The 13,494-nt window shown below is 40.8% G+C and overlaps 1 protein-coding gene across 1 annotated transcript in view; it reads left to right on the forward strand.

Annotated features, from left to right (window-relative positions):
• The window catches only part of Rhoa (ras homolog family member A), a 28,233-nt gene that overhangs the window by 8,969 nt on the left and 5,770 nt on the right, over positions 1 to 13,494 (forward strand). Inside the window, exons 2-3 of the mRNA XM_057766700.1 lie at positions 323 to 398; positions 12,001 to 12,158. Of these exons, the coding sequence (XP_057622683.1) occupies positions 12,003 to 12,158 (156 nt within the window). The 5' untranslated portion in view covers positions 323 to 398; positions 12,001 to 12,002. The remainder of the gene's footprint in view (positions 1 to 322; positions 399 to 12,000; positions 12,159 to 13,494) is intronic.

Here is a 13,494-nt window from a genome sequence, read left to right on the forward strand (position 1 = left end):
AGCCTCTATCTCTAGAAATATGTACATTATGGTTCAATTATGAAGTAGCAACAAAAACAATTTTATGGTTGGGAGTCACTGCACAACATGAGGAATTAAGTTAGAGGGTCACAGCATTAGGAAGGGTGACAAACACTGCCATAAAGTGATAGGTTGTAGATGTGTAGTGGTTAAGGACTATAGCAAAGAAAGCAAGTTTCAGAACAGGCTCCAAAACTACAGACAAACCCTGTCGGGATTGTTGTTGTTTTTTTTTTTTTTTTTTTTTTTTTAACTTTGTTTTTGTTGTTATAAAATGAACTTATTTTTCTTAATTTTATAGCCTTGCATCTGAGAAGTTCCAGATACTTTGTACAACCACTATCACAGAAGTTGTGTGTTTTCAGTACCTTTGTAAGGTATGTAAATAAATATTTCTTCCTGTATTTTCTTTTCCTTATAGTGAGGTATCATTATTAATATTATTAATAGAAATTTGTGGAAATGTGGGCACTATTAATAATTACTATTAGTGATTCTCTTGTCCTCCAATCTTGAGGGGATTTCATTTTTTTTTTTTTTCTATTATTTTGTGTCAGGATGACTGTGGAAGTCATTTCTCTCCTTCAACCTTGTGGGTACCAGGAATTGAATTAAGGTCTTCAACCTTGGCAGCAAGGACCTTTATCCCATGATCCATCTTGCCAGCTCCATTTCTTTTATATTTGTTTATGTTTGGTTTGGGAAGAATGTGGCAGTAAGAGGACAAAATGCAAGAGTTGGTCCTCTCCTTTAATCATATGGGTTCTGGGATCTAGCTAGGTTTGTTCAGCCTTGATGGCGGTCTCTTAACCCGCTGAGATAACTCTCTGGTCCTGTCTCTTTCCTTTTTTTTTTTTTCTTTTTTTTTCTTTCTTTCCTTTAAGATGGGATCTTGTATAGGTCAGGTTGGTCTTGAACTCATGATCTTTCTGGTTCATCTGCGTAGCAGTAAACATATAAACATATCTTGCTGCTGGTTTTGGCTAACTTTGAAATTTTTGTCATGGTATGACGGGTGGTGGTGGTAAAGGTAGTTTGTGGTTTTATCTTTACTTATTTGATAAATGGTTACTAAAAAACTATTATATACAGGAAGTGTGCCGGAACATATCTGAAGAAAACAGACTGTCCTGTCCATTGAGGGATTTTAGTTCCTTTAGTTGATTTTTTTTTTATTTGCTTTTTTTTCCCTCCCTCCCTCCCTCCCTCCCTCCCTCCCTCCCTCCCTCCCTCCCTCCCTCCCTCCCTCCCTCCCTCCCTCCCTCCCCCTTGCTTCCTTCCTTCCTTATTTATTTTAGGCAAGGTCTCACTGTGTAGCCCTGGCTGACTTTGTACTCACTATGTAGACCCCAGCCTAGCTTCAGATTTACAGAGATCTGTCTGCCTTTGCTTCCTGAATGCTGGGATTAAGTGTATGTCACCACATTGGGCCCTGCCTTATTGGAACTTTCCATTTGCTGTCACTGACTGGCCAGCAAACACCTGGAATCCTCCTGTTTTTCCCTTTCTCCTGACTGTGGGCACGTGTTATCATGTCATCCTTTTTTGTGGGTATTAAAGCTTCACACTATGCTTCTCATGTTTGTAGTGCAAGTGCTTTACCAGTTGACCCCATTCCTAGAAAATAAGTCTTTATTTTCGGCTTCTATTCCCATTTTTTGGTTTTTTAAGAAAGGGTTTCTCTGTATAGCCCTGGCCATCCTAGAACTCACTCTGTAGACCAGGCTGGCCTCTAGCTCAAAGTCTCACCTGTTTCTGCCTTCTAAGTTCTGGGATTAAAAGTGTGCACCATGACTGCCTGACTGTTTTTTATTATCTTTGAAAATGAAAGGGTCTCTTATATAACTCTGTCTGTCCTGGAACTCACAGAGGGTAATTTGTGGGGTGTTGATTCTCCCCATCCACCGTGTGATCAAACTCAGGCTTGATCAGGCCCCTCTATCTACTAAACTGCTTACTAACACTATTTTTACTTTTTCATTTTGACTTCTGCAAGATTTCCTGTCTTGCACTTGTGTCTTAACACTGGATCTTACATAGTAACTCAAGCTGACCTAGAACTCATCGTAGTTCAGAATAACCTGGAAGTCTAGGCATTCCTCCTGCCTTATCCTTTCAAGTGTCAGCATTATGGGCATGAGCTACGACACCTGATTGTCATTTGTGTCTGTCTTTTTGTTTTGTTTTGTTTTTTTAGTCACTGATCACCTTTCTTATTCAGACATGTTTGGCAGTTCCCCCTCTGTTTTCCATTTATTTATTTATTTATTTATTTATTTATTTATTTATTTATTTATTTTTGCTGTGTCTTTAAAAATGTGTATATTTTGGGCTGGAGAGATGGCTCAGTGGTTAAGAGCATTGCCTGCTCTTCCAAAGGTCATGAGTTCAATTCCCAGCAACCACATGGTGGCTCACAACCATCTGTAATGAGGTTTGGTGCCCTCTTCTGGCCTGCAGACATACACACAGACAGAATATTGTATATATAATAAATAAATATTTAAAAAAAAAAATGTGTATATTTTGTATATATTGATGCTTTGTCTGCAGATGCCAGAAGAGGGCACCAGATAACCTGAAATGGTTGTAAGCTGTCATGTAGGTGCTTGGAATCAAACCTGGGTCCTCTGGAAGAGCAATCAGTGCTCTTAACCACTCAGCCATTTCTCTATCCCTACTTTACAGTGTTTTACTGTGTATCCCAGGCTGACCTCAAACTCTAAATCTTTCGTTATACCTCCTCATTGTAGAATTACAGGAGTGTCCCTGAGTTCATTTTTTTTTTTTTTTTTTTTTTTGGTTTTTCGAGACAGGGTTTCTCTGTAGCTTTGGTGCCTGTCCTGGAACTATTGTAGACCAGGCTGGCCTCGAACTCCCAGAGATCCGCCTGCCTCTGCCTCCCGAGTGCTGGGATTAAAGGCGTGCGCCACCACCGCCCGGCTAGTTCATTTTCTTTTTAAAATCTATATATGCCATGGGTCTGGGGAGATAGCTTGCTCAGTAAAGTGCTCACTGCATAAGAAAGCCTTAGCTTGGTCCCCAGTGTCCACGTAAAATAATACCAGCACTGGAAAGAAAGAGAGAGACAGGGCCTATGTGAGCAGTGAGGCTTTCCAAATGGATAAGCTCCAGGACCCAGTGAGAGATCCTGTTTCAAAAACAAAGTTGTAAGACTCCTGAGGAATGATAACTGAGGTTGACCTCTGGCCTCCATGTGCTCCTTTGTACATGAACACACACATTAAAATAATTTTTTTTAACCAGGGTCTCACTATGTAATGTATTGCTGGCTTACCTGGAACTCGCTATGTAGACCAGGTTGGCCTCAAACTCTCAGAGATCTACCTACTTCTGCCTCTCAAGTGCTGGGATTAAAGGCTTGCACAACTACACCCAGCAAAATAAGCATTTCTTTAAAAAAATTTAGTTTTGCATTTTTCACTGACCTATAATAATTTTTAAAAGAAGTCTGTTGTGCCATATATTGGCTTTATAAAGATTGTTTGATTCTAAAATTTTGTTTGTTCATGGCTGGAGAAGTGGTTCGGTGGGTAAGAGTGATTGCACAGGAAGCATGAAGACTTGCATCCATGACAAAAAATCTAGCCTGTAACCATAGCAGGGGGTGTGGGAGGTAGAGGCAGAGATAGGTGGATCCTAGGAGTTCTGGCCAAAACAGTGAGCTTCCAGTTTAGTCAAAGACCCCCATCTTAAGGCATTAAGGCAGAGGACAGTAAAGGAAGGCATCCTTAGGGTTCATGCACCTGCACACTCAAGTGCGTGCACCAGATACACACACACACACAGATTTGTTTGATTTATTTGAGTACTGCCTATTAATGTACTTGTCCAATAATGGTGAACAAGACAGATAATGTTCTTATGTTGATGAATTTTGGCAGAGGAAACACTAGAGGAACATGACATATGAGGCTGAGAGAAGTGTGAGGTACTAAGGGAAAGCACTAAACAGCCCTGATCTTTGTTGGGAGCTGAGGAGAGGCCTTGAAATACAGATGTAGCCCTAAGCATGGGCTTAACCAACAGAGAAGGATAGATGCTTTATTGTTTAGGCTGTGGGTTTTAGAATTTTTGAAATTAATGTCTCCAGAATTTTTGGTTATTTCCTTATCTGCAGTACAACACTCTGCCAGAATTCAACCAATTATATTGAGACACATAGGCAGAACACTCCTACACATAAAACAAAACAACAAAAAAAAGAATTCTAAAAAAATTAACATTGGAGGATTGAGAGATGGCTTGGCTGCTAAAAAGCACTTGCTGTTCTAAGTGGTGGTTCTTAACTTTCCTAATACTGCAACCCTTTAACGTAGTTCCTTATGTTGTGTTGGCCCTAACCATAAAATTGTTTTTTTGCTACTTCATAAATGTAATTTGCTACTGTTATGAATCATAATATAAATATCTGATATACAGGATATCTGATATGTAACACCTGTAAAAAGGTCCTCCAACTATCCTCTTCCAGGGGTTACGAGCCACAGATTGAGAACCATTGATCTAGAAAAACCAAATTTGGTTTCTAGTGCCCACTTGGGGCTCATAACCTTCTGTAACTCAGAGTTCTAGGATTCCAATGGCTCTCTTCTGACCTCTGTGGACACCAGAGTCCAGAATACATGCAGGTAAAACACCCATACACGTAAAATAAAAATTAATAAATCTTAAAAGAAATTAACACAGAAAAAAAAAACAGGTTTGGAAGAAGTGTTACTGTATATATATCCAGCTTTTTGGTGTGTGTGGGGAGGGTGTTTCTGTGTAGCCCTGGCTATCCTGGAACTTTCTTTGTAGACCTGGCTGTCTTCAAACTCGGAGATCCACTTGCCTCTGCCTCCCATGCTGGGATTAAAGGCATGTGCCACCATACCCAGCTGAGTCTTGTGATTTTTAAATTTTCTGTCAAATTTTTCAGCTTTGATTCCTAGAAGGCTAGGCAACTTTACTTTTGTTTGTTTTTTGAGACAAGATTTCTCTGTGTAACTACTCTGACTGTCCTGGAACCCACTTTGTAGACCAGGCTGACCTTGAACACCTCTCGGTTTCCCAGAGTGCTGAGATTAAAGGTGTATGCCACCACCACCCTGCAAATTTTGCTTCCCTAATAATCCTCAGCATCGTATATATTTTCTTTCAATTTAGAGAAAATGCTAAGATGTATAAATTTAAGCATACATGTTTGAGAGATAAAGTCTCAGAATTATATACTTGAAATAATATAATAGGATATGTGTTATAACCTCAAATTTGAGGGAGGCATTTGAGACAGGCTTTCTCTGTGTAATAATCCTGGCTATCTGGAACTTGCTCTAGACCAGGCTGGCCTTGAACTCACTGAGATTCATCAGCCTCTGCCTCCCAAGTGCTGATATTAAAGGTGTACACCACCACTACCCAGCCTATACCTCAATTTTTAATGTTAGCCCTTGAAAAATGAGATTGTTTTGCATTTTGTGTGGTGTTCAAGTGTCTAGAAATGGTAGAAAGCTTGTTGTAATCATCACTTTCTTCCGTGTAATTAACCTTTTGAAGATACATAAGGTAAAATTATAATTATCTTAAGTGTGCTGGAATTAGCAATTTTTAAAGATATGGTTATTTTATCTGTTTGGAAGTTTATTCATTATCTTTCTAAAATATTATAAACATCTTGATCCTGCAGAGACATAGTAATTCAAGTGAATTATTTCCACTTCTGTTCTTGGCTGGAGGACTATTTTGTGCCTGCTAGTAATGTTTGGCTAAAAGAGTCGTGTGTGTGTAATGTATACAGTTTCTGTCTACATGTATGCCTGCTGGTCAGGAGAGGGTGCCAAATCTTTTTACAGATGGTCATGAGTCACCATGTGGTTGCTGGGAATTGAACTCAGGACCTCTGGAAGAGCAAGCAGTGCTCTTAAACCACTGAGCCATCTCTTCAGCCCTGACTAATAAGAGTCTTTAATGCATTCATTAGTAGGTAGTAGTACCACCTTAGATATCTTTTTTGGCTTCTGATATGTCAAAAATAGGCTAAAAAATTATTGAAGAGCCGGGCGGTGGTGTCGCACGCCTTTAATCTCGGGAGGCAGAGGCAGGCGGATCTCTGTGAGTTCGAGGCCAGCCTGGTCTACAAGAGCTAGTTCCAGGACAGGCACCAAAGCTACAGAGAAACCCTGTCTCGAAGAAAAAAAAAATTATTGAAGAGGTAGATATGCTGTCAGTGTTAAAAAAAAACATTAATCTCAGCACTTGGGAGATAGAGGCAGGTGGATCTCTGAGTTTGAGGCTAGCCTGACCTCCATAAGTAAATTCTGGAACAGCCTATTACATAGAGAACCCCTATCTGGAAAAGGGAGAAAGTATTATGATCTATGTAGAGTCACTTGTGGGTTTGTTTGTCTGTCTGTTTTAAGGCAGGCTTTCTTTGTGCTTTGGAACCTGTCATGGAACTCGCTCTGTAGACCAGGCTGGCCTCAGACTCCAGAGATCTGCCTGCTTCTGCCTCCTCAGTGCTGGGATTACAGGTGTGCACCACCACCGCCTGGCTACTCTTTCACTTGTATGTTAAGTCCCATTTCCTTTAACCTCAAAACTTGTAGCAGTTCTTCCCTGTTATTTAGGAAGCATAAAGCCCATTAGGCAGACTTTGATAATCCTGGGTGTGTGCTGGCATATGGTAGTCTCTATTGCCGGCAGCTGTGAGCCACTGTGCTATTTATTTGTTTTTATTTATTTATTTAACTTGCAAAAAACTACTTCGGAGCTTAGGTGCCATTACTCGAATTCATGCCAAGTACAGTAGTTCTGTTGAATTTTCTCATTGCACTAAGTGTAGAGATTATAGATGTGCGCCATCATGCTGTTTATTTGTGTTTGGCTGTTTTGCCTGCATGGGTATGTGCACCATGTACATACCTGATGTTTGCAGAGGTCAGAAGAAGACTTCATATCACCTGGAACTGCAGTTACAGACATCTGAGAGTAGCCATGTGGGTGCTGTGAACCAAATCCTGGTTCTCTGCAAGGACAGTAAGGTGTAGTGTGTCGTCGTCCCCCCCCCTTGGGAGGCTGCCTCCCAGCTCCCAAATAAACACATGGAAACTTATTCTTACCTATGAATGCCTGGCCTAACCGTTGCTTGTTTGTTTCTAGCCAGCTTTTCTAATTTAAATTACCCCATTTCTCTTTAACTATGTTTTGCCTCTGGGCTTTTTACCTTTCTTTAATCTATATAACTTTCCTTCTTGCTTCATGACTGGCTGGGTGGCTGGCCCCAGCATCTTCCTCTCCTCGTTTTCTTGCTCTTCCTCTCTTCCTTAGATTTCTCCTATTTTCTCCGCCTGCTAAGCCCCATCTATTTCTTTCTCCTGCCTAGCTATTGGTTGTTCGGCTCTTTATTAGACCAGTTGGGTGTTTTAGACAGGCAAAGTAACAGCTTCACAGAGTTAAACAAATGCAACATAAAAGAATGCAACAAAAACGCCGGGCGGTGGTGGCGCACGCCTTTAATCCCAACACTCAAGAGGCAGAGACAGGCAGATCTCTGAGTTTGAGGCTAGCCTGATCTACAAAGCAAGTTTTAGGACAGGCTGGAAAGCTACAGAGAAACTCTGTCTTGAAAAAACCAACCGCACCCCTCCCAAAATCTTTGCATCATTAAACAAATATTCCACAGCATAAAGAAATATAACACATCTTAAACTAATATTCCACAACAGTAAGTGCTCTTAATGGCTGAGTCATTTCTTCCACATACACAGATAGATGACCCTTGCATCTTGTACCCTCTTTTTTTTTGTACCTCTTTTTTTAAAAAGTTGTGTTTCATTCATCCATTGCTGTATAGCCAAGGATGACCGTGAGCTTTTGAGTCTTCTAGTTCCCCTCCTAAGTGCCCGGCCTTATAGTCCTGCCTCACTATCTTAGTTATTGTTGCTGCTGCTGTGATGAAACACCATGAACAAAGCAGGGTGGGGAGGAAAGGGTCTATTTGGCTTATACTTCCACATCATGGTTCATCATTGAAGGTAGTCAGGACAAGAACCTGGAGATAGGAACTGATGCAGACAGAGATCATGAAGGAATGCTACTTACTGGCTTGCTCATGTGGTTCTTACAGCACCTAAGACTACCAGCCCAGGGACACCATTACCCACCATTGATGTGGGATTCCCCTCTGTATGCTATGAACCTATACACCGTGGACTGGGTCTTTCCCATCAATCACTAAGAAAATGTATTTTTTCATGCCTTTCAACCAAAGAATGGATAAGGAAAATGTGGTACATTTACACAATGGAATTGTACACAGAAGAAAAAAAAAATGACATCTTGAAATTTGCAGGCAAATGGATGGATCTAGAAAACATATTGAGTGAGGTAACCAAGACACAGAAAGACAAATATCATATGTACTCACTCATAAGTGGCTGGTTAGCCTACAGTTCACAATCCCAGAGAACCTAGACCACAGTGAGGACCCTAAGAGAGACATACATGGTTCTAATCTATATGGGAAGCAGAAAAAGACAAGATCTTCTGAGTAAATTGGGAGCATGGGAACCATGGGACAGGGTAGAGGGGAGGGGAGCAGAGAAAAATGTATAGCTCAATAAAATCAATTTTTAAAAAAAAATGGGTATGTCCTTTATAAAAAGAAAATGCATTTTCTCAATTAAGGTTCCCTCCTTTAAAAAGACTATAGTATGTGTCAAGTTGGTAAACCATCTATCATATCCCTTTTTAAAAATACCAACTTTTAGGGGCTGGAGAGATGGTTCAGTGGTTAAGAGCACTTCCAGAGGGCCTGAGTTCAATTCCCAGCAACCACATGGTGGCTCATGGGGATCTATAATGAGATCTGGTGTCCTCTTCTGGCTTACAGGCATACATGGAAGGAATGTTGTATACATAATAAATAAATAAATCCTCAAAAATAATTAAGATGCCAACTTTTAGCCAGGCAATAGTGGCTCGGATCTTTGTGAGTTTGAGCCTAGTCTATAGAGTGAGTTCCAGGATAGCATGATTCAGAGAAACCCCATCTCAAAAAAAAAAAAAAAAAGAAAACACCCACACTGCCCTTAGTGTGTGTGTCAGAGAGTCAGAGCCTCTCCCTGGCCTGGAATATACCAAGTAGCAAGTAGTCCTGCTTAATGAGCCCAGGGGATCTTTCTGCCACCACATCTGGCTTTGTTGTTGTTTGTTAGTTAGTTAGTTAGTTAGTTAGTTAGTTAGTTAGTTAGTTAGTTAGTTTGTTTGTTTGTTTTGATCTACAGGGTTTCTTTGGAGCCTGTCCTGGGACTAGGTCTTGTAGACGAGGCTGGTCTTGAACTAACAGAGATCCATCTGCCTCTGCCTCCCGAATGCTGGGATTAAAGGCGTGTTCTACTGCTGCCTGGCAACATCTGGCGTTTTAAATGTGGGTTCTGGAGATCAACTCCAGGCAAGCAAACACTTTACCAACCCAACTAAACTGTCCCTAGCCCCGGTTTTTCATTGTTTTTGCTTTGTTTTGTTTTGTTTGAGATAGTTTCTCTATGTAACAGCCTTGGCTATCCTGGAACTTGCTAGCCTCAAACTCAGATCTACCTGCTTCTGCCTCCTTAGTGCTGGGATTGAAATCATTCATGACTATGCCTGGCTCAGACGTGGTTTTATGATACAAGCTCCAAGAGAAACCTAAGGCTGTACTTAGCAGCAACACGTAATTGGGAAGGGGTTGGTTTAGGGCCAGAAAAAAATCGAATGGGTAAGTAGGGTGCTTTTTTCTGAGGAAAAAAAAGGTTTTCAGTAAAGACCTTTCTTTGCACTGAGGCAGTTAGAAATGTTCAAGGTTAGTTAGTGAGTAGGTGAAGGTGTTTGTAAAATGGTGGGAGACTTGGCTGGCAAGATGGTTTAGCCAGTAGAGGCAGTTGCTGCCAAGCCTGATAACCTGAGTTTGATTCCTGGGCTCCACATGGTAGCAAAGAAATTTCCTGGAAGTTGCTCTCTGACCGCCTACCACCGTTCTCTGACATGTGTGCCTTTCTTCCAACAAATAAATGAACAAATCAATGTAGTTTTTAAATTTTTTCAAAGGAAATGGGAAGAGAAATGTTTGTGTTGTAATTTTAGAAAATCCTGAATACCAGGCATTTTGGCATTGAGAATATCCTGAAGGCTTGTGGCAAACATGTGATTGGAGCCCAGCCACAGGAACAGGATCGCTGTTGTACTGTGTGTGTGTGCGCACATGCATATTTGTGGAGGTTCACTAATTTGTTTCTTCTACCACCTGGGTCCTGGGCACCCTTTTCCAGAAGATGGCATTAGATCTCCTGGAACTGATGTGGTGCTCAGAATTAAACCTAGGTCAGCACTCGGGAGACAGAGGCAGGTGGATCTCTGGGAGTTCGAGGCCAGCCTGGTCTACAAGAGCTAGTTCCGGGACAGGCACCAAAGCTACAGAGAGACCCTGTCTCAAAAAAACAAAAACAAAAAAAAAAAAAAAAGAATTAAACCTAGGTCCTTTGTAAGAGCAGCCAGTGCTCTTAACCACTGTGTCTTTTCAATACCTTTATGCCTTAAATCATAATGCTGCTCAAATTTTATTTTATTTTTATTTTTTATTTTTTTTTTTTGGTTTTTCGAGACAGGGTTTCTCTGTGGCTTTGGAGCCTGTCCTGGAACTAGCTCTGTAGACCAGGCTGGTCTCGATCTCACAGAGATCCGCCTGCCTCTGCCTCCCGAGTGCTGGGATTAAAGGCGTGTGCCACCATCGCCCGGCTTTCAAATTTTATTTTAAGAGGCATGAAATTCCAAGTATAATTGAGTATAGTCCTAGCTAGGTTTTGATAAATGTAGACTGGGCTCATATAATAAACATTATTATATAGACATATGTGTGCATTGGCACATGTGTAGAGGTCAGAGGACAAGTTGTACTACTAGTTGGTTCTCCTTCTACCCTGTGAGTCCGAGGAATTAAACTGAGGTTGTTATGTTTGATGTCAAGTACCTTAACCAACGGAGCCGTCTCATCACCCCAGCCTCTTGCTGATACAGTCTTAGAAACAGGCTCTCATAGAGCCCAGGCTGGATTCAAACTTGTTTTGTAGCTGAATATGACTCTGAGCTCCTGATCTCTGCTTTCCAAGTGCTAGGATTACAGGGGTGTACTGCCACGCCTGGATATTCTTGGTGTTTTGATACAGAGTTTAACTATGCTCAAGCTGTTCTTAAACTTTTTGGTTTTGTGTAGTTTTGTGGTCTAGGGATTAAACCCAGGGTTTAGAAAATGTTAGTCAAGTGTTGTACCACTGAGCTACATCTGCAGTCCTTGAATGTACAGTGTAGTTCAGGCTTAAAATCATGTCCCATTATGCTTTGCAAAATTTATTTTTGTTTTTATTTTTGAGATAACATATACTATATCTTGTGCTGGCCTGGAACAGATCCTATGTTGGAAGTAAGTCCCCTCTCTGGGCCTCCAAGTGCTGTGATAACAAGCATGAGCCACCATGCTAAGCTGTGAAACTATTCTTTTTTCTGATTGGTTATTGCTAGTGTATAAAAATTGCTATCTCCTGACAGGCTTTTTCTATGCTGGTGATCTGAGTGCAAATCCTCATGTTTGAGCAGTAAGCACTTTACTGAGACAGTCCCTTGATTGATAGATTGTTTTGTTATTATTTTTGTTTGTTTTGTTTTTGTTGTTTTGAAACAAAGTCTTACTATGTAGCTCTGACTGTCCTGAACTTACTGTGTACACTAGATTGGCTTCAAAATTTCTTAGGTCTATTACCATTCCCAGTCCATATCCTACATCATTCATTGTGATAATTTATGTGTTTTGTTTTATTTGAGACATAGTCTTATATTATAGTCCAGCTCCTTTTCTACCCCCACAGCTACTGAAATGTGTCATAATCTGAGGCTGCTTATGTATTCTTATACATTCTATATAATACCTTTTGTTTTATGTTTAAGTGATGGCTGCCATCAGGAAGAAACTGGTGATTGTTGGTGATGGAGCTTGTGGTAAGACGTGCTTGCTCATAGTCTTCAGCAAGGACCAATTCCCAGAGGTTTATGTGCCCACGGTGTTTGAAAACTATGTGGCAGATATTGAAGTGGATGGAAAGCAGGTAAGTTCAAGTTCCATGATAACTGATATCTTAGTATGTTAGGTACCTATTTAATTGAATAAGCCTTTTTTACACGGTGTAGCAAAAATGTTAGGAACAGAAATCCATTTTCCTCTGCCACTTTTCTTTTGGGACTTGGGTTGGTTGATTTATTAGTGGTTGGTTTTTGAGACAGTTTCATTTACCTCAGGCTGGTTTCTATATCACTCTTGAACCCCTGATTTTCTAGGCTCCATCTTATTTATTTCTGAAATGGGGTCTAATATTCATGATTTTCCTCCTCTTGCTCTCAATGTGAGATAATTACAGGTGTGTGCAGTAATGCCCAGTAGTGTGTAGTGTGTTAGATTCACTGCTTGGAGCTCCAGAATTTCACAAACAATACAGAAAATGCAAGATGGGCTTGGTAATTCATGTCTGAAACCCTACAGAGTAAATTTCAGATCTGGGAACTTAAAGAAATGCTCTTTGGGGGATGGAGAGATGGCTCAACGGTTAAGAGCACTGGCTGTTCTTCCAGAGGGCCTGAGTTCAATTCCCAGCAACCACAATGTGGCTCACAATCTTCTGTAATGAGATCTGGTGCCCTCTTCTGACTTGCCAGCAGAATACTGTAAACATTATAAATAAATAAATAAACCTTTTTTTTAAAAAAAAAAAAAAAAAGGAAATGCTCTTTGGATGCCAGGCAGTGGTGGTGCACGCCTTTAAGCCCAGCACTTGGGAGGCAGAGGCAGGTGGAGTTCGAGGCCAGCCTGGTCTACAGAGCTAGTTCCAGGACAGTTAGTTCTACACTGGCTTTCTTTCAAAAAAGAAAGAAATGTTCTTTCAGAGTTCCTGGATTCAATTCCTGTCACGTCCATGGGCATCAGGCACATAGATGGTATATATACACACACAAAACATTCATACACATAATATAAAAACAAATATTTTTTAAGTTCCAGATCAGCCTCAACTAGTAAGAGGTTACTCATCAAATAAATATATATAGGTGAGTAAATGAAACTGGGGCTATAGCTCAGCTGGTAGAGTGAATGCCTCTGTTCAACCTCCAGCACCACATAACCAGATGTGGTGACACATGTTTCTACTTGGCAGGTAAAAAGTATGAGGCTAGCTTTGGAGTACACTAGGCTGGCCTTGAATTCACAGAGATCCGCCTGCCACTGCATCCCGAGTGCTGGGATTAAAGGCGTGTTCCACCACCGCCTGGCATTAGATCTTATTTCTTACATTAAAACTAACTAAAAAGGTATTCCAGCCTAGCACATGGCATACACAAGTAATCCCAGCACTTGGCAGGTAGACTGCAAGTTAGAGGCCAGAATGGGCT

The sequence above is a fragment of the Chionomys nivalis genome, chromosome 4, assembly GCF_950005125.1.
Source record: "Chionomys nivalis chromosome 4, mChiNiv1.1, whole genome shotgun sequence".
In the NCBI taxonomy this organism is placed as follows: Eukaryota; Metazoa; Chordata; class Mammalia; order Rodentia; family Cricetidae; genus Chionomys; species Chionomys nivalis.